General features: G+C 35.7%; 1 protein-coding gene across 6 annotated transcripts in view; it reads left to right on the top strand.

Annotated features, from left to right (window-relative positions):
- The window catches only part of CenB1A (Centaurin beta 1A), a 163,418-nt gene that overhangs the window by 1,124 nt on the left and 140,753 nt on the right, over positions 1-21,541 (top strand). For 4 of the 6 annotated variants that reach the window (XM_089085693.1, XM_089085692.1, XM_089085694.1 and 1 more), the window contains exons 2-3: positions 8,684-8,766; positions 15,361-15,477. In XM_089085693.1, the coding sequence (XP_088941819.1) occupies positions 8,711-8,766; positions 15,361-15,477 (173 nt within the window). In that variant the 5' untranslated portion in view covers positions 8,684-8,710. The remainder of the gene's footprint in view (positions 1-8,683; positions 8,767-15,360; positions 15,478-21,541) is intronic. The other 2 variants (XM_089085696.1, XM_089085695.1) reach the window with 1 other exon arrangement.

Below are 21,541 nucleotides of genomic sequence, written 5' to 3'. Positions count from 1 at the left end.
ACTTTAGCTACTTTTTGCTAGCCTATCTTGGAAAGGGGTTAGGTTAGGAAAATGAAGCTTTCAGGGATGGGTCTACAGGTTAAAGTATGTTCTGGGAAGGTTCCAGGAAGGAATTTTCAGTTATCAGTTTCTTTTTCTCTGACTTTAATTCTGAAAATGCAATTTCTGTTATTTGAGTAGAATTTTAAGCCTTATCAATGTTTTTTTTTTAATTTTAGGAAAAGTATTTGCATATCTTTAAAACCTTATAAATCAAGATTGAGCAAAGTTGTGAAGCTGAAAACAATTTTTTTGTACTTCATTTAAGCAGAAGATCTATATTACAGGGTTTCACTTTTGTAACACAGATTTTAAAGGTCATCAAAGGTCAGAACCCTCTAGAGAGAGAAGGAGAGGAGGTAGGTACTTCAAAATACCTTCCTGGGACATACCTTAGCCTGTAGACCCATCCTTTGAAGTTTCATTTTCCTAACCAAACCCCTTTCCAAGATAACCAAAAGTAGCTAAAGTAGAATTTTACCAAAAAAAATCCTGGGTACAGCCTTGCCTAAAGGGGCCCCAAAGGTATTTCATTTTGTAACCACACAAAGAAGTTATTAACACTAGTTAAGTTATTGAAAACTGGTGAAAAATATATCACTAGTTTATAGATAAGTTGTTCAACAGTAACATATTCCAAAAATACCTATTTGTAACAACTCAAACCTTATTTATTAGGCAACTCAAATGTAAAATGCTTTCCTACCATTTCAATTTTTTCAAATGCCATCAATAAAAATAGTGCTGAATTTTGCAATTTGTACATTAGGGAGGTAGGGTGGGTAAATTTGCAGATAGCCATATAATTTAGCTAGGATGAAAGTGAAAACATCATTTGATGCTTTTTTATGCTCTTTCATTATTCATATAGAATACCCCTGAGGCCCCTTTAAGGGCTCAACATGCAACTAGTCCCAGAAACTATTCTTGAATTATTAAAGAGCATAAAAAAAGGCATCAAATGACATTTTCACTTTCATCTTAGCTAAATTATGTGGCTGACTGCAAATTTACCAACTCTTTCTAAAATCTAGAAAATGTCATAGAAGACAGGTAGCCTATATTAGCCTACCTGTATTAGCTTTAGAAAGCATTGTTTTTCCTTTTTTGGGGTTGAGTTTTCTATTTTCTGATTCCACTGATGTGATTTGGTTTTTAAGGCATATAGGGATTTTTTTCAAATATATAACGACATTCTTCCAAGTTTTTTAAAGATCTAGAAATCAGGCTTTAACAAACATGAGACTCATTTGGCTACTCCCAAGATATGATAGATATATTTGTCAAAGTTTCATTTTAATATCATAAAGTTCATGTGTGTTCATCAAAGGTCAGTTTCTTTTTGGAGAATTGTTAAGTTTTCATTCACCTATCTGAAAGACTTTCCATGATAGCAAAAACTCCTAATCTAGAACTTACACCAATGCAATTTCTAACCTATAGTAAACATTAACCCAAAATTCATGCAAAAACCTACTGCTTAACAGCAGGGGTGGATCCAGGATTTTTTAGGGGGGGGGGCAAAATAGGTTGATCCAGAATTTTTTTTTTTTGCAGGGGTGTAAAATAGGTTGATCCAATAAACTTGCATTAGAAGCAAGTTTAAGTAATGCAAACTTGAGCTAATTAAATAAATTACACTACTTTAGACTATGCTAGGGGGGTGTGCCCCCCTTGCTCCCCTGGATCCACCACTGCTTAACAATTAGGCTTTTTGGTAATCTTGTTAGAGCATTCCATTTCTGACAATCATATCTCATAGTTGGAATGTCTCTGGCCTCCTGGCATGCAGGAACTTCCCTACCCTTCAAGACAAGTAAAGTTGAAAGTCTCAATGCTTATACAAAGGAGAAATAGAGGTGGTGCCATACTATCCTGTAACTTGATGAGGGCTAATACTCTCCCAGCATTATTTCCTACTGTTGGTCCTAATTCAAGAACTTGAGGTCATCAACTAAAGTCTATCCAAAGTCTTCACCCATTTATTTTCCTCAAGAATCATCAACAGTTGGAATAAATTCTCTGAAGAAACAGTTTCTGCTCAATCTGTTGACATTTTCCAACAAAGGTTGGATGCTGAGTGGTCCTCTAGAGCAGTGGTTCTCAAACTGTGGTACATGTACCCTTTGGGGGTACACAAAAATTTGTAGGGGGTATGCAGCCAGCCAAAAAAAAAACAACACAAACTTTTAACTCTAGGACTGGCAATTTTATTTATGTTTTAGCTACTGATAACTTAGAAGGGGTACTTAAAATGTTTTGTGAGTAAAAAAGGGGTACAGTGTCTAAATAAGTTTGAGAATCACTGCTCTAGAGAGTGTAAACTCAATTGGGAAGCTAATGACCCTACAACTGCACCTGGTCACAAAATAACATAGAAAACAGCTTCAATCTTTAACTCTAGAGCAAGAATGGAAAAAGTTCCAAAGCTTTCAGTAGCAGAATTCTAAAAGCTGCTGACATTTTAGCCACACAACTTGTGTTTTGACAGCTTTTCTTTAAGCAGAAAGTATTTCTATAGGTAAAAATGGTATTTTTAGACAATAACTGCAAAGTAGTATTGCTACTATGCTACCCCACTTTTTACATGGTGGATCTGGAGCTTCACAAGGAGAAATACTTAGATTGCTCCAAGCTGCAATTTCAGGTAAATATCATGCATAGCCTCTTTAGGATTTACCAAAATTTTCACTTCATTAGAATCTTAATTACCTTTATTTGCACTTCAAAGCAAAATTAAGGTACATACTAAATCTGTTGTGCTCCATGCTGAAAATGAGGAATTTTCTTCATTCTGTCAGAGGTCAGTGACATGCTATAAGAGAGGTATGCTGGAGAGATGCAGTTTAAGTCAAATTGTATTTGGTTTAATGTGGCTCTTTACTTTCCTTTGATTTTTTTTTAATTCTGTTTGATTTTAATTGGCATATTTTTTTCTGCTGGTTACTAAAGAAATATTTGTAATTTGTTTCTTGTTTAGAATGAAGGATCTGGGCTTGCTATTTATCTATTAGACAAAATTCTGCAGCAAGGTCTCATAATAGCTATGCTATACAACTTTCAGTGGACATGTAGGGTGAGTACCAGGCTATTCAAATAAATTACCTCAAATTGCATTGTCCAGCAAAATAAGGAAAAAAACCTGTAGAGTTGCTGGTTAGTGATGGTGGGGAGCCATTGACTCAGTTGCATCTCACTCTGTCTTCCATGGCTTAATGGACAAACTTTTGTCAACAGCAATCTTAAAGGCATCAGCAGAGGGAGTAGTTACATCAGTATCAGGAAGATTCTTCCAATGGGTAATCACTCTATTGGAGAAGTAGGGATTGTGGACTCTGGTATCTGCCTTCGTCCAGGACAACTTCTTACTATGCCCCCTGTCCTGGAGGATTTGTCAAACTGAAATTGATTTTGACAAGAGGAGTCAGTATTCAAAACCTTACAAGTCATTATGACTACCCCTCTTTGATGCCTGTATGCAAGCGTTGGAAGCTTCAGTTTATTCAGTCATGATGGATAGTCAAGATTCTTGCATCCATCAACAACTTTTGTTGCCCATCTTTGGAAATATTCTATTTTTGCTGATCACCCTTGTTCAGGGGTGTTGCAACAAACATCCCCTATTGTAGCAATGGCCGAGCAAGACCCTTGTACAGTTTGGTCATAACTTTGAATGATCTGCTACATACAGTATGCTTGATTATGCCTAGGGTCTGGGATGCTTTGGCAACTGCTGTTTGAGCATGCTTGTTAAATTTTAGATCCTCATCAACAACAATTCCCAAATCTCTCCCCTCTGCCAAAGAGTCAATCAATTGCCTTGAACCATCCTCTCCTATCATATGGTAGGCTACTGCCACCTTATGTTCTTTCTCCCAAAGTGCATTGACTTGCACTTCTGAATGTTAAATTCAAGTTTCCACTCATGGACCCATAGTATAATCAAATTCAAGTCTTCTTGCATGGAAGCTTTTGAACCTGATGACTCTGCAGAGGTCAGATTAGAAGTCTGCATAATTTTCTATAGGGCTTCTATAGAAAGGACTTCTATAGGGCTGAAGCCACTCTGGTCCCCATCAAATTGCAACCTTGAATATAGCCTAATGTTAATCAATTATCAACCTCATTTACCCTGAATGTTCCAATTTAAAGCTTTTAGCTGTTCATGGGATATTGCACAGGCTCCGTTTTGGTAATAAGGATATGTGTAGGGCTTTTGATTTGTTTTTATACCCCCCCTCCACTTTTCCTGAAAGTTTCAACTTGATACCATATTTTTTTCCTTAAATTCCGGATTAATGCTATTTTGACATCCTGGATGCATTTTAACTCATTTATTTAGTTCATTTTTTTGTAGTAGAATTAATAGTATCAGTACCAGTTACAAATGCAGCTTGATCAATTGACCTTGTTTCAGTAATCTTAGTCTGTTGTTTGTGGTTGGAAATATACTATAACTAACCAAGGTATTAAAGGATTTACTAGAAACTTGATTAGCCTATCAATAAAGAAGTAAAAATTTACTGTTTCCCTAGCTGTTGGTCTGTAAGTTCAAAGAAGTCAGAATAAGCTGGGTGTGGGGTTATATGAGTCCAAATAGGAAAAATACTAGGGTGACGTAGTTCAATCACCAGCATAAGGGATTAAAATACAGTCATTGCAGCATAATAGTCCTACCATATGAAAAGCAAACCATATGTGGGCTACATGTATATTTTTTTTCTCAAACCACTTGGTATGGAAGAAGTTGTTATAAAAACTTTAAAGGTGACTGATTTGTGTTACCTGTGATGTCATTCACATGAAAAGTGTTGTTCAAAATTATTTAAGCTATAACCAGGAATGTCTTTCTCTAGAAGCTCAGAATCAACCAATGTGTCAACAAACATTTCGCGTTTTGGAACTCCTCTTACTTATGATCAATGCTTTCAACCTTCAGAGGTCTCTAATTTCTGTCAGCAGATGACTCATGAAAAAATATTAAAGGGCTGGTAGTGGGAAACAAATTTCTTGCAAAAGTTATGACCTATCTAGTTCATTTTTTCAGACTGGCAAATAGTGGTGTGCAAATCTTAAAAAAAAGAAATTATAATGTGATTTTGAGAAAAAATTTAATGATTATAATATAATATAAGCTTGCTTGATGATATAAGAAATATTATTAAGAAAAGCGGAGTTTTTTAATAATCCTGGGCGTGCCAAGAAGGCCAAACGGTATGAAGATGACATTTCAGGGAATGTTGAGCAAAATCAAAAGACACCATATGCAACCAGGTTATCAAAAGGGCATATCTGTAATATCTTAGGAACATCTCAGGGTATCTGGTTGAAACTTTCAGGGCTATTACTACTTGCAACAGTAGTAAAAGACATTCCAGCTTTATTACTGAATTAATTAAAAAACTTTTCCAACAAAATAAAGTTTCTCAGAGAAAAGTAAAGAACTCCATTAAACCAAAAATTAGCAAAAAAAAAGAATAAAATAATCTATCAGGCATAACACTACCACAAATCAGCATTCATAAATAAATTAAACCTAAAACAAACAAAAATTACAATAAATAACATTGTCAAATTCAAAACAAAGAGAAATTAACATCAGTTGGGCTCAAAACCCCTATGCCTTCCCAAAGCCAGAACATCATTTGCAATTTACTTGAACAAAAATTAAATAAAAAAAACAAGTTTTTTTTAACTGAAAGTAAGGAGCAACATTAAAACTTAAAACGAACAGAAATTATTCCGTATATGAAAGGGATTGTCCCCTCCTCAACGCCTTGCTCTTTGCGCTAAAGTTTTTTATTGCTAAAAAAAGTTGTGAGAAAGAGTCTAACTTTAACGTAAAGAGCGAGGCGTTGAGGAGGGGACAGCCCCTTTCATATACGGAATAATTTCTGTTTGTTTTAAGTTTTAGTATTGCTGCTTACTTTCAGTTAAAAAAACTTATTTTTTTACTTAATTTTTGAACGTTTTTGAGTTAATGCAGGTTTTGATTTTGGCTCACAGTACCACAAATAATTAAAACAAAAATTGCATATTCGTTTATTTGGTTAAATGGCTTTCTTGAAAGTTGTTGAATTATATTTACAAACGTTTTTTTTAGTAATAAATATACGTAACTTACGGATTAACTTACGTAACGAGCTTCTATATTCATATATTTTTAATGCGTATAGTAGGGGCTTCGCCCCCTAGTCAATACCTCGCTCTTTACGCTAAAGTTCGAATTATGTTCCAATTCCTTAAAAATTACCCCATAATCACAAAGGCCGTTAATTAGAATAAATAGCTCTTATGAAAGTGCTAGAAAAATCTTTGGCTTAAAGAGTGAGGTATTGACTAGGAGCCGAACCCAATCATATACATAATAATTTCTGTACGTTTTAAGTTTTAATGTTGCTCATTACTTTCAGTTTAAAAACTTCTTTTTATTTTAATTTCTTATTGCTTTTTTAGATAATACTGGGAAATCCGGCACCCCCTTCATAGCAATCTCACTTCCCCCATGAAAACTTCCTCCGTGGAAAGATCCTCCCACATAAACCCCGCCCCCCCCCCCACTACCAGAAAAAGTCTCCCCCTGAGAACGTCAGTATACTTCCCAATAACCAATACTTTATGCAAACATTGGGTAAAGTTCATAACTTTCAGCCCTCCCCCAGGGGACTTTGGGGGATTAAGTCATTCTCAAAGAAATACCAATTATGTTTTCTGACCATGCTGGACAAAATGGATGTCTCAAAATTTGGATTGGGTGACTTTGGAGAAAAATGAGTGTGGGAGGGGGCCTAGGTGCTCATCATTTTTTTTGTCACTTAAAAAGCACACTATAACTTTTAATTTTCGTTCGAATGAGCCCTCCCACGATATTCTAGGACCACTGGGTCAATGCAATCATCCCTGGGGGAAAAAACAACAACTAAACATGCATCAGTAATATTTCTTCTGGCAAAAAATACAAAATATTCCACATTTTTGCAGATATGAGCTTAAAACCTCTACAGCAGGGTTTTCTGATACTCTGAATCTGATGGTGTGATTTTCATTAAGGTACAATAACTCTTAGGGGATGTTTCCCCATTTTTTCAAAAATCAAGCACATTTTCTCAGGTGCGTAACTTTTCATGGGTAGGATTAAACTTGATGAAACTTATATATTTGAAATCAGCATTAAATCTTATTCTTTTGATGTATCTATTGGTATCAAAATTCCGTTTTTTAGAGTTTCAGTTTCTATTGAGCTGGGTTGGTTCTTACTTACAGTTTGTTACCATGAACTGTTTGAAAAAATAAAAATAAAATGAATGTGCATTATCAGGTTTAATGTACATATACTGATATTTATTCCTTAAAATGCTAATAATATTTGATTTATTAGAGTTATAAAAGTAAAGACATTAAATTTTTTCATTAAAGTACAAATTATGTTCTATCCCTGGGAAGGCATAGGGGTTTTGAGCCCTACTCATGTTAATTTACGCTTGTTTTTAGTCTGACTTTGTTATTTATTGTAATTTCTGTTTGTTTTGACAGCAGTCACGTCTTATTTTGGAGACGTTTTTCAATATGGGAGGGGGAAACACATTCTATGCAGGGTTTTAAATCATTACAAGTCAATTGGGGTTTTTAGAATGTGTATTTACTGGGATTTTGACTGTCTTTGGGAAAAAGTCTTATTTTATGGCGCAACATGGTAGAAACCACCACTGTGCTCTGGCACAATTTCTTTCATTGCTACAAATTGTCATCACCTGCCTGCGACTTATCAAAAAAATTGTTGATCACTGCAGCACTCATGCCATGGTCAGATGAAAATTTATGAATCAGCGCAGTGCTCACTGTAGCCTTCTTGCCTCACTTTAGAGAAGTTTTTCAAGATATGGGGGCTCAAAAATTTCTTCAAAGGATTTTAAACCATGTCAAATAAATTGCTTCTATTAGAATTTACATTTCTTAGTATTTTGATCGTCTTCTAGCAAAAATTCACATTTTATGTTTCAATATGGGAGAAATCCCCACTTTGTTGTGGCACAGTTGCATTTGTTACTGAATATAACCTGTTGACGATTTATGAAAAACTTATTGATCACTGTAGCTTTCATGCCATCTTCATCTGATAATCTATGAATAAACAGAGCTCACTGCAGCATTCAAGATGGGAACAAAGAGCTCTTTTTCAAGATGCTATTGGTTCAAAACCTTTTGTTTATGGTTTTAGTTTCTTAAAAAAATTTATTAAGTTAGTTGGATTCCTCTGGTTTATCTCTGTCTGCTGGTTGCATTTGCAGATATGTGCTTAGTTTCTATGAGGTTGAGGAAGCCAGCTATTATTAGGACACGTAAAAGGTTTCAAAAACTGTAGCCTATGGCTACCACACATAATTGTGTGTAATTTGTAGTAAAATAAAGCTAAATTATACAGTTAAACCTTCCTTTAGTTTTCCTCATTTAAAATGCTCAAGCTAAAAATGTCCAAGTGAAAATATGAAATAAATGTGTATTTCACTTTTCCTGCAAGATTACCAGATTACAAGAAATGCCGCTTTGTTTTAGGCATCATAATGTTAACTTAGTTCCATTGCCATGACCCATGTGACTTTTGTTAATAGTTCTAATCCATGTTAATGTTCTTTGTCCTTTTCAGCTAATATTACGTTCTAACTTATGTAAGATGACAGCACTTTTGATACCATTTGAGGAATGTTTGAGAGACTCGCCATACTTCAGGTATGCCCCTGATTGTTTTAAATATAAATGTATGATATATTAATAAAAAGGATACAGATCCGCTGGAGCCATTGCTGGCACAGAGGTCAGCAAAACTGTGTTCCAGTTGGTGGGTCTTCTTTCAGGGATAAGTAGCAAACCTGTTGGCCAGCCTTGCTGCAACAGGGACTGATCCTTTGGTGCCGTCTTGCCAGTTTGCTATGTTGCAATGTATTTTACATGATTTTGTTTAGATAGCCTGAGTTTATATAGTCTTATAGTCTGAGTTTACTGCTATCACAAATCCTGTTAATTTAACCATTCAAAGGCAAATTCAATCAAATGTATCAAACAGTTGTAAAAAAAAAAGTTTCAAAGAAAGATTTGCTGCTATTTTGATTTTACTGGAGTGATCATCTGATGTAAGAAAATTTCCCCGAATTATGAAGTTTGCGAAGGGTCTGCGGGGATATGATGAAAAAGTAGAAAATCAATGTTTTTTTGCTCTACTGCTGCTTTCTGACCCAAAGGAACTTTGCAGTTGGCCACTTTCTTGTCACTTTTTCTTCATCTGAAAGTCACTAAGTTCGCTTTTTTCTACAAGTTTAGTCTGCATTTTCATGGGTTTAGAATTAACTGACTATTGACTTTAGAACTTATTTTGTAAAAAGCAAGCGCTTTTTGTAAGTGATGTAATCAATGGGTTTTAAGTTTGGACTTCTATATTACGGTATTGGCCTTAAATTTATCTTGAACCTTAGGAATTTTTTTAAATACTAGTTTTGGTGAAAATCAAACACGGCTGGTGAAATAGGCACATAATATGTTTTAATTTTAAAGTTCTACATTACAATATTAGCCTTGGACTTGTATTCAACATCCTCACAACTTTAAAATCCAATCTTGGTGTAAATCTGATACTGTTTGCAAAATATATTTTTCATATGAATATATATAAATATATATATATATATATATATATATATATATATATATATATATATATATATATATATATATATTTTTATATATATATATATATATATATATATATATATATATATATATATATAAATATATATATATATATATATATATATATATATATATATATATATATATATATATATATATATATATATATATATATATATATATATATATATATATATATATATATATATATATATATATATATATATATATATATATATATATATACATATATATATATATATATGTCAGTAAGTTATACATTTCTGTATATAATTTATATATTCAGTTAGTTATATATATTTATAAGTAGTAGGTTAAATATGTCAGTAAGTTATATATTTCTGTATATAACTTATATATTCAGTGAGTTATATATATTTATAAGTAGTAGGTTAAATATGTCAGTACGTTATATATTTCTGTATATAACGTATATATTCAGTTAGTTATATATATGTATAAGTAGTAGGTTAAATATGTCAGTAAGTTATATATTTCTGTATATAACTTATATATTCAGTTAGTTATATATATTTATAAGCAGTAGGTTAAATATGACAGTAAGTTATATATTTCTGTATGTAACTTATATATTCTGTGAGTTATATATATTTATAAGTAGTAGGTTAAATATGTCAGTAAGTTATATATTTCTGTATATAACTTATATATTCAGTTAGTTATATATATTTATAAGTAGTAGGTTACATATGTCAGTAAGTTATATATTTCTGTATATAACTTATATATTCAGTTAGTTATATATATTTATAAGTAGTAGGTTAAATATGTCAGTAAGTTATATATTTCTGTATATAACTTATATATTCAGTGAGTTATATATATTTATATTTAGTAGGTTAAATATGTCAGTAAGTTATATATTTCTGTATATAACTTATATATTCAGTGAGTTATATATATTTATAAGTAGTAGGTTAAATATGTCAGTGAGTTATATATTTCTTTATATAACTTATATTTTCAGCGAGTTATATATATTTATAAGTAGTAGGTTAAATATTTCAGTGAGTTCTATATTTCTGTATATAACTTATATATTCAGTGAGTTATGTATATTTATAAGTAGTTTGCGTGTTTTGGTACCTCCATAGGAGGCATGGACCAAGGGGGGACCTGGTCCCTGGGGATTCCATAATAGAATCTGGGACACCCTCGCCCGGGGTCATAAATACAGGCGGAGGAGGAAGAAGGCCCCTCAAATCTACACTCAAAAGGACCCACTGGTTTGTCCAAAAGTCCCATGAGTTGCAAACCGTCTCCCAGTAATGGGTTAAATTACATGGCGATGCAGAACACCATCACGGGAGGATCCTCTATAGGAGGACAACTGTGGCAGGGCATAAGATCCAGATCTATGGACAACGGCCTCTGCAAAGGGTTGCCTCGACCTTTCCGGGGTACCTGCAAGACTGGGGACCTTGCATTCAACTCTATTCCCACTTGAGGAGTAGCGCCCCTCGAGGAAACTACAGCCTAGTAAACGACACAGCATTCGCAGGGGATTCTGACTAATGGACAATTCTTCTGGGCTTGGTATGTTTTGATGGGCGTCTTCGGGCTGAAAAACCTCTTCCTAGCTGATTTATCTATTATGGGTTGCCTCCCCGTAGTAGCATAATATTTTTAGGCATGAATATATAATGAGTCGGAGGTAATAGGCTTGAGAATGTCAGTGCAAGATTTCGAATCTTGTTGATAGAAGAGCATCGCCAAGTGCTGAAAACCATGTTGTGACCAAGATGGGCCCAGGATTGCACAAAGCCTCCATTCATGGAGGTCCCAGGAAGTTCTTGCTGTCCGATTCTAAGCCGGCTTAAGCACTTCGGTGTAGACTTGAGAAGATATATGATCTCCATCCTGCACTGGTATCTGGGATTATTGCTTTTCCTGAGGCCACAATAATTTCAATGATTTATAGAACATGAAAATTGGAACTTGGAATGTTACGACGTTAAAAAATGACTATCGTATCGACATTTTGAATGACGAATTCAGACGATTCGAAGTGGACTTATTAGGAGTTTCAAAAACTCATATCCCAGGAGCAGCTATCCAGAAAGTAGGTGGTGTGGAATTTATTTACTCATGCAGGAAGGATTGGGTATATAAACAGGAAGAGAGGTTCATAGTGAGTTACGAAGCTGCTAAGTGTTGGTAAAATTGGGTAGGTACTAATATTATAATACTAATCGCTTATTTTATAACTAGAAAGTTCAGGGTATCAGTTATAGTAGTATACGCCCCTGTAGAACCGACTGACGGAGATACTAGTGACTCAAATGAATTTTACTTGCAGTTACAGGATCAAATAGAAAAGGTCCTAGTTAGAAATATGATGTTTCTGTAGGGAGGGTTTACCGCTCAGTCTGGCAAATGGCGAAAATTATCACACTCTAGCCGGATTAAATTGAGCACAGGAATAGAAAACATTAGTAGACGCTGGCGTCTTCAATTCCGTAAGTACATCAGTCTAGTTATAACCAATAACGGTTTTTGGTCATAAAATGGCTCATAAGTTAACATGGTATTCACGTGATGGTAAGACAGCAAACCTTATTGATTATGTTATAGTAAACCGAAGACTGGCAGGATCAATAAAAGATACTAGGGTATACAAGAGCGCTGTTATTGATGTTAAAAGTAAAGATCACCATCTAGTAGTGTCAAGGGTTAATTTAAAGCTGAAATATCGGAAGGGTAACTACCTCCCGAGAAGTTATGATGTTGGTAGACTCCAGGATGAGAATTTGAGAGAAACTTTCCAGGAACAGTTGAATACTAAACTTAAGAGTTTAAAATTTGATAATGTAGAAGATGGTTCGAACAATTTTAGGAAAATAATTTGTGAAGTTGCTGAAGGTGTATTAGGGAAGAAAGCTAGAACTGCAGCTAAGAATATTAGTGAAAAAGCTTTATGTTTAATAGAAAGGAGAAAGGACTTGTACAAGAATTATCTGAGTGATAAATCTTATGAAAACAAAAAAAATGTAAGGAAAGTGAAAAAGATATTGAAATATAGACGACGAGGGTGTGAACTGGAGGTCATGGATAAAATAACTAGGAATCTGAAAAATAAAGTTAGGTGAAACAATAGTAAAATATTGCACTGGCGCGTCAACTAACTGCAAGGGAGAAGTCTATTCAAACTTGGCCCAGTCAAAGATAGGAACGGGGTCGCAATTAGCGATAAGGAAAAAACTAAAGAGAGATGGGCCGAACATTTTGAGAACTTGCTTAACCAAGATAGAGTTGCAGGAAAAAATATAGAGGAAAAAAAAAAGTTTGTGATACTTTGGATGTGAAGGAAGATTTGTTTTGTGAGAAGGAATAAGCGACAGTACTAAAAGGACTAAAAAACAATAAGGCTCTAGGTGCTGATAGGGTGGTAAATGAGTTTCTTAAATATGGTGGCTCTGAGGTTAGAAGTGATTTTGAATAAGGGGAAATACCTAACGATTTTAGGAAAACCTTAATTAAGCCACTTTATAAGAAAGGTGATAAAAGTGAGTGTGGTAATTATCGAGGCATTAGTCTGGTTTCTGTAGGTAGTAAATTACTTAGTAATATAATACTCTTTAGACTGAGAGATGCAATAGACAAATTCTTGAGAGAAGAGCAGTGTAGGTTTAGTAAAGTCAGAGAAGGTGTCGGCCAAATTTTTAATCTTAGGCTAATAATAGAGAAATGCCAGAGTTTTGAAACGCCGTTGGTCGTCAGTTTTATAGATTACGAGCAAGCGTTCGAATCTGTTGATAGAAGAGCTTTAGTAAAGGTCTTAACCTTGTATGGTATACCAGACAAATACATTGAAGTGATTAGTTTTATGTACGAGAATAACACTACTGCGGTTAAGGTAGGAAATAAGGTTAGTAGTGGGTTTTGCATTAAATCAGGAGTTAAGGAAGGTTGTGTTCTTTCCCCATTTATATGGATCTTTTAGATGGGCCTTGTCTCAAGAAGCACAGGAAAAGCAATAGGAGACCACAGAATCAAAATGAGGAGGAAAAAGTCTCCTGGACTTGGATTATGCTGATGATTTAAGCATCCTAGATGAAAGTGTGAGCAAAATGAATGAAGTTTTAGAGGTTTTGCGAGTTCAGGGTGCTAGAATTGGTTTGAAAATTAATGTTAGGAAGACTTAAGTCACTAAGGCTAGGAATAAGTGAAGATGAAAAGGTGACGTTGGGTAATGAAAAGATTGATCAGGTGGGCAGCTTCACTTACCTTGGTGGTATTATTAGTGAAGATGGTGGGAGCAGTGAAGATGATAAAAATAGAATAGACAAGGCTCAGGGTTTTTTTTCACAGTTAAAAAAAAGTCTGGAAGAATAAAAAGATAATTCTGCAAACAAAGATTAAAATATTAGAAGCTACAGTGATGACAGTGGTCAAATATGGCTCTGAAGCATGGACGCTCCGAAAAGCGGATGAAGATTTGCTAGCTGTTTTCCAGAGAAATTGCTTAAGGATTGTTCTGGGTACCCGGCTGACTGACCTTATTTCAAACAATAGGCTATACGAAAAATGTGGTTCAATACCGCTCACTAGGGCTAGAATGAAAGAAAGGTTGAGGTGGTAAGGGCACGTTGTGCGGATGAAGGATGACAGATTGCCGAAGGTTGTTCTTTTCGGCCAACCATCTAGGGCTAAACGGAAAGCAGGTCGTCCCTGTCTGGTGGGGGAGGACGTCATAAAGAAAGATTTAAATGAAAGGGGAACTTCGTGGTCGGGTGTAAAAAGGCAGTATTTGAATAAGTTGGGGTGGAGGAGGATCGTGAGAAGCTGTGTTGGCCTCAGACGGCTTGGTTCTACGGTGAGTTGTTAGTGGTTAGTAGTAGTAGTAGTAGTAGTATATATATATATATATATATATATATATATATATATATATATATATATATATATATCAGAATCATCATCAACTAAAATCTTCAGGGAAGCGAGGGATGGGATTTGAAACAATAAGAATGTTGGACCAGTTATAAGATAATTATGAAAAATCACAAAAGCCTTGAAAACTGATGGGAGAGAACTCAGATTGAAGAAGACTGACCAAGCCTCCTCTGCCTCTTCTTACTTGCTTGGACTGGGATGTAGATAATACAGATTATATAGACTTGCTTAAATTTAAAAGATACTATTACTTATGAAGTTTGACAGATATAATTTTGATTTGTTTGAAGGTGAAGGCTTATGTTACTTATTTATTGGAGGCCCGAAATTTCGAGTAACTTTACTGTCCAGTTCGAAGGTGTCACTAGATTTTAAAGGTTTTTTGATAAATTAAAACTAATGTAAATCTATTAACAGTTGAATTACAAAGGCTGCATTCAAATGACACATTAACCTTTCTGAGATAATTGTAAAAACTGTTTTCTAGGCTCTTCTCAAAGGAAGAATGAGAAAGACAGTGTATGTTCAATAACATTGTGGTTCTCCATGGTATAGATTGCCCTGGTGAACCTCTCCTTGACCACAGCTTAGCAAAGGGTTTTTGGTGAGGGTACTATTTTCTCATATACTTCTCTTCCTAGTTCCCATTTACATGTCTTTTGTTATTTTACTATGTTTTGGTGACCTGATAACTTCATTTAGGGACGCTGCCGAATTAAATCAAAATCAACTAGATGAACTGGAAGGTAAGTTGGAGAAAATGCTGAAGACATGCAATGCCATGATAAATTCTGGAAAGGAGCTAATACAAAATCAAAGGTAATTCAGGTCTAATCCTTTGGTAATCAAAACTAGTGTCACATGTTAATTTAAGCTTCAGTATACAAATCTCGAAGAATTCACTAAAATTTTGGGAAAATTAAGATAATGTAAGTGGTCCAAATTCAGAACTCAACAACCAAAACTGTGCTATAAGTCCAAGCAAATAAATTTACATTAACCAAATCTAGATGCTTTCCCGCATCAGCCTATGCGTTTATTAAAGCCGAATCATCTTATTTAATTGTGTCGCCTGTTTATTTCATGAACTCGGTTAAATTGACCTATGAACACTTCACCTGGAGTTTGTTGACTGCTTCCCTCTAAGGTTCCTAGTACAACAATATCTAATCACCCATGATGATCCATGAAATTAGTTAAGATAAACTCATTGCTTGTCTTTCTCTATTTTTGCAGGATTGTGCAAAACTGACTTTTCTGAAAACAAAAGAATATTGAGCTGATGTAGGGCTGAACAAATAAATTGATTTAGGATGTTTAGGATTTTTTTTGATTTAGGATTTTTTTATATAGTTATAATTCACTTAATCTCTTAGGATTCCTGGAAATGGAAGCCAATCCGGTGAATGACATCCATTCCAGTTTTAGAATGGATATTTCATGAACAATATATAGGCAAATTCTACAGGAATCTGCCTCGGTTGTTCTATCACTATAGACCAACTTCCCTCCTCCCTCTAAACATCATAATTTTGAAATTACCTTTATTACGGACAAGATAAATGAGTATCTGGAGTTTGTGTCATATTTTATTAGTTTTTATTTTGAATTATAGTAAAATGTATTTCAGTTGTTCAAAACTCTATAGCACACTAGCTAGGGATATCACGGTGGTCAGACCATTGAGTTGCATAATAAATCTATCTGTTATATATGTAGGCTGCTTGATGACTTGACTGCTAAAATGGTATTTTCCCCTTTTTTGCTAGTTATGTGTCAAATTCTTGGGACTCAATTGCATACCAAAAGTTTCAGTGTCATGACAGGTGTCAAACTATTGGGTAGCCTTGTAAATTAGAGCAGGTTATTTAGTGACTGTATGGGTATAAAGAAAATGCAGTGTTTTTTGGTTCGGTTTGGTTTTTAAGTTAAATCCTAATTTCGCATAATCCCAGCAGCAGATAGGGGGGAATATCACCGTAAAGCTTTTCTGTATAAATTTATCGATATATACGAGTATTACATTGTCTGAGAACGAATAGTTTCTTTTTCGGCTTGGGTCGATTTGGTTTTTGAGTAAAATGGCAATTTTGCATAATCTCAGAAGATTCGTGGAAATGTCACCATAAAGTTTATTTGCACAAATTGAATCGATATATAATCGAGCATTACATTGTCTGGGAATTTATAAAAAAAATTTCGTCTTGAGAATTTCGATCTTGACTTTCTCTGAAGAAATTTCGTTTTCCTTTTGTTAATTGTTGCTCAGTTTTGATTTCTCATGAAGTACCCAGCAACCCAGCCGTCATCTCTCCCCCTCCCAGTTTCTCTAATTGTGAAACCATCTTAGGCTTCTCGACTTAGACAAAAAGCTATTATTTTACCCTAGAATAATTTATTCCAGAATTCATAGAAAGTCTACAATCTCTAGGAGTTAAAAGTTCTTTCCAGCGATTGAACCTTTATTCCCTTGGTTGCCTTGAAACTCACAGGGATGTGCCCTGGCCCAAGAAAACCCAAAAGCACATTTTTTTTAAAGCCAAAAGGGCACAAGAGCTACAATAGTTTTTCTTAGGTCCAATGGGTTGGGAACTGACAGAGCATGTACTCTGAGTCAATGTGGATTTAACACACAATAGGTTTTACCAAAAGGCTCTAAGTAGACTACGGTTCATTTCCTGTCGAATCAGCACTGAAACTTACGAATCAGCACTAGTACATACACTGGTCAAAAGGGACCTTAACGCATAAAAAATTCATGGTTAAAAGACTTCAGGTCCATGGATGACCCAAAAACCTTCGAATTGACTCTATTTCATAATATATGAACTTAGGCAAGGGATACATTTGATAGAAAACAAAATATAAATATGAAACTGGTGAGAGTTTGAAAGCACTTGGCTCCAGCATGAAGCAAAATAGAACCTCGAACATTATTAGAACAATCTCATTCTTGACTTCCAATTGTAACTCGGTCGGGGCTTCATACTGATCGAAGCCCAAGCTGCAGAATTTCAGTCGCATGATACGTGCTGAATTTTGTTGGATACCTGACTCAGTGCAAGAACGAAATCCTCAAGCGACTGATTCGGTGTACATTTTGCAGCTTGTTTGAAGTAAGAATCATGCAAAAATTTCAATCTGTATAATTGAGGAATAAAAGCTGACCGGTGGCCCTTCCAATATGCACACCGAGATTTTGGTGGTCCTTCCATGATCCCATCACCGAAATTTTAGCAGAAAGGTAGATGTGTGGCAGCTTGCTTGAACTGGAATCATGGAAGGACTTCCAATTTGTGGGATTAGAGGATCAATACAAGTCCGTGGCAACTGTAACACCACCTCCATCGAATTTCTAAAAGTAGGGTAGGTATGTGGCTCCGTGTTAAAACCAGAATCATGCTGGTATCTAGTTGTGTGATCAGGGAAACAAAGTCCCCCTAAAAAACCCTTGTCTTTGCACCCCACCACCAAATTTAAGCAGGTATATCCTTTCTTGCTATTACTGTAATCATGCAAGAATTTTAGAATGGTCGCTATGTTTTATGCCATCACCAATTTGAAACCTAAGGGTGAGTAATTTGGCTTAGCCGGATATAAGAAAGCTGATTTACAAAGGCGTACGCCGTTTCTTCAACCTTTGTACGGAAATGGTCCAATCTGCTTGAAACTCATGGTAGAAGAATCTCTGGGCAGTGGCAGTAGGGACAGATTTTGGAGGGATACACCGGCTGAATCCTGCATAGTTTCCTTAGGAAAGTACCCAGATTCACTTGAAATTTAATGGGTATACAGCTACAATCCTGCAGACTTTCCCAAGAAGCTCTAGACTACTGGTTCTTTTGGTAGAGGAGTTACTAGGCTTTAAAATTGCATACGTCAGGTATTCCCTGAACTTTGAAACTTTGAAGCCTACTACGGCCTAGACGGTAAACTTCAATGGTCTAACCTTTCTTTGGGAAAGTATCTTTGGGTGCAGGTACCCACCAATCAAACGTTAAGTGAATCTCTATTCTTTTGACTTTCCAGTCACTTCCCAAGCAAGCTATCATAGAGGCTATGATCCCAGATGACAACCTATCAATCCAAGGTAAATCAATAAAAAAAATCAATTTGGACTTGTCTACAACGCTACAGTTTACCACTCATTGGTTCTGGACCGTCCACACTTCAAAGCTCAGTCCAAAGTCAATTACCTGTGGGCATAATTGCGATTCTATTTTCGTAGCTCGGTATAGAAAAAAGTGAATTTTTTATTATGCTTTTGGGGTGAAGCGGAAAAGTTGCCTCTATACATAATTAACTTCTGTGCAAAATTTCACCACCGTAGGATAATGTCCTCTGTTCTGGTAAGGGACTTGAAGTTTCTAAAATGTAGCAAAATTGGCTTCTTTTTTTCGTATTTCGCTCCATTTTGCGGTACTGTACAAAAGTTGTACTTATGTATGGTTATTTACTGTGTAAAATTTTACGCCCCGCGGACAATATGTTCTATTCTGTTAAGAAGGCTGAAATTACCCAAAAATCGACAAATACACTGTTTATTCATTATTTAACTAACATTTAAACATAAAACAGAATTGTCATACGCTCGCATAAGAATTAAGAAATACGCATTCAAAATTAAAAATACGAAAATGTGTCTTTTGTTAGGTCTTTAAGTTTTGTACTGTCTCTTGCGCCTAAATTCAGGCATGACCTTTCTCAATTTCAGAGTGGAGCTAATAAATCCGTCCCATTTTTTACGATCACAAACTTTCTTTGAGGCCTCTGTAACCAATTTTACTGTTCTTTCCACAGCTTGTGTGTGTCATGGAAACTTTGTAAAAGTCCAGTCAATTAGTATTTGTTGTTTCAGCACACTTTTTAAATCTTCTATCGTCACATCATTCAGTATTGGTGGTGGCGTTATTTCGCAGGACCACCAGTCAATTAGTTTGATGTAGTCGTTTGCTTCGTAGTTTGTTTTTAGAATATCAAACTTTCTAATACCAAAGTGTCCAACCGTCTCACCCGATTCTCGCGCTTTTATAGCTCCTCTAATGCCAAGGGCTCTTGTATGTGCTCTCTTATCTGTCTGCATCGTGAGCAGAATGTTTCCTGGAGATGCAAATTAAGCATCCCGAGAAATCACTGGGTCGATGAAGTTGCGGTTAACTTGATCCAAGCATGTGGATGACTGAAAGAAATGGTAAAGATGCCGGGCTCCATCCTTAATTGAATGTTCTGTAGTAAACCTGAATAGTAAAGTTCAGCAGTTTAACTTCTTCCGTTAGAGCTGCTTCGCAAGTTTTTTTTTTCTACTAAAATTGTAGTGGTAAGTGAGTCCGATAAGCCATGGGTCACAAGCGGTCTCAAACAAATGATCAAGACGAGGTGCAAGCTGCACAGTTTCGGATGCCGGGCTCGATCCTTAATTGAATGTTCTGTAGTAAACCTGAATAGTAAAGTTCAGCAGTTTTACTATCTTCTGTTAGAGATGTTCCACAAGTTTTTTTCCCACTGAAGTTGTAGTGGTAAGTGAGTCCGATAAGCCATGGACCACAAGCGATCTCAAACAAATGATCAAGATGAGGTGCAAACTGCAGTTTTGGACAAATAGCCGTGGCGGTGAAACTTAGAAATTGAATCGTGGCCGTCATTCGTTTCAAGCGAAGAAATTATGTTCGAGAAAAGGTAGTACTCCTTCCCCAAAGTAGCAGTCGGAAATGGCATTCCAAAATGAAACACATGACCGGCAAGTCAGTTAACAGTGAGCTAAAAATACCCAAGCCTGACGGGTCTCTTACCGAGTGCTTCAGACGTGAGCGAGTTCTTTGCTGGCATTTGTACCACCTACCCCTCAATTACGGAGGCCGAACTGGTTAATCTCTTAGTCGATTTTGAAACTGACGAAATAAAACAGTTTATCGAATTTGCTGTTTATAAAGAACTTAAAATTCTAAAACCGAACTGTTCTTCCTACCCTGGTGAGTTGCCGGTCAAACTTATTCGCGAATATGCCTTGTTTTTAGCCAAACCATTGGCATCGATCATCAATCAGTGCTTCAGTGAACAAACCTTTGCCGATGCTTGGAAGTGAGCCTATGTTCGCGCAATACCCAAAGTTAAAGAACATAAGACATGTGATCAGTTAAGACCTATTTCGATCACATCGGACTTTGCTAAAGTTGCAGAATCTTTCATATATCGTGAACTTCTTACGCAAATTTCACCGTCACTTGACCCTTTCCTGTATGGTTGATTGAAGGGATGCAGCACGTCTGTTTATTTAGTACGGCTTTATCACCTAGTAGTTGAATGGTTCGAGTTAGGAAGCTCTTTTGTCGATTTACTTCTGGTAGACTACCGAAAGGCATTTGATTTGATTAAGCACCCTCTTGCCGCCAAGTATTTTAAGTCAATGAGTGCCCGTAAGCACATCCTATCGATGGTTGATTTTTTGCGTAGCAGGTATCAAGAATTGTACGCCCTTTTCCCGGTTATATTGAATTGGAATGGGTGGAAATTACATGTGGTGCCCCACAAGGGACCAAAATAGTTGCTCTTCTTTTCCTGGCTATTATCAACTACGTCCTTTGTGACTTTGACGATCGTTTTAAATTCGTCGATGATTTGTCTGCGCTTCTTAAATACCACGTAAAGGATTCGCAAGCTGTAGCCCAGTTTGACCCACATTTTTTCGATCAGTTTAAATCACAGTGTACTGCTAACAATCCTCAAATTAATGAGAATAAATCGAAAGTTTTGAGGTTTAACTCACTTAAACGGGAATTTACCTACCCCGCGACTTTGTTCCCTCCTGCTTCGTGTGGGACTATCATGGGCGTCACCTTTGTGTGGACTGTTCGTTCTCTTTTTACGTACAAGAGCTATTAAAGAA

This window comes from Artemia sp. Qi Xiang Cuo, chromosome 3 (genome assembly GCF_049724085.1).
Source record: "Artemia sp. Qi Xiang Cuo chromosome 3, ASM4972408v1, whole genome shotgun sequence".
In the NCBI taxonomy this organism is placed as follows: Eukaryota; Metazoa; Arthropoda; class Branchiopoda; order Anostraca; family Artemiidae; genus Artemia; species Artemia sp. Qi Xiang Cuo.
Note: the sequence above shows the minus strand (reverse complement) of the source record. Positions and strands in the feature narration are given on the sequence as shown.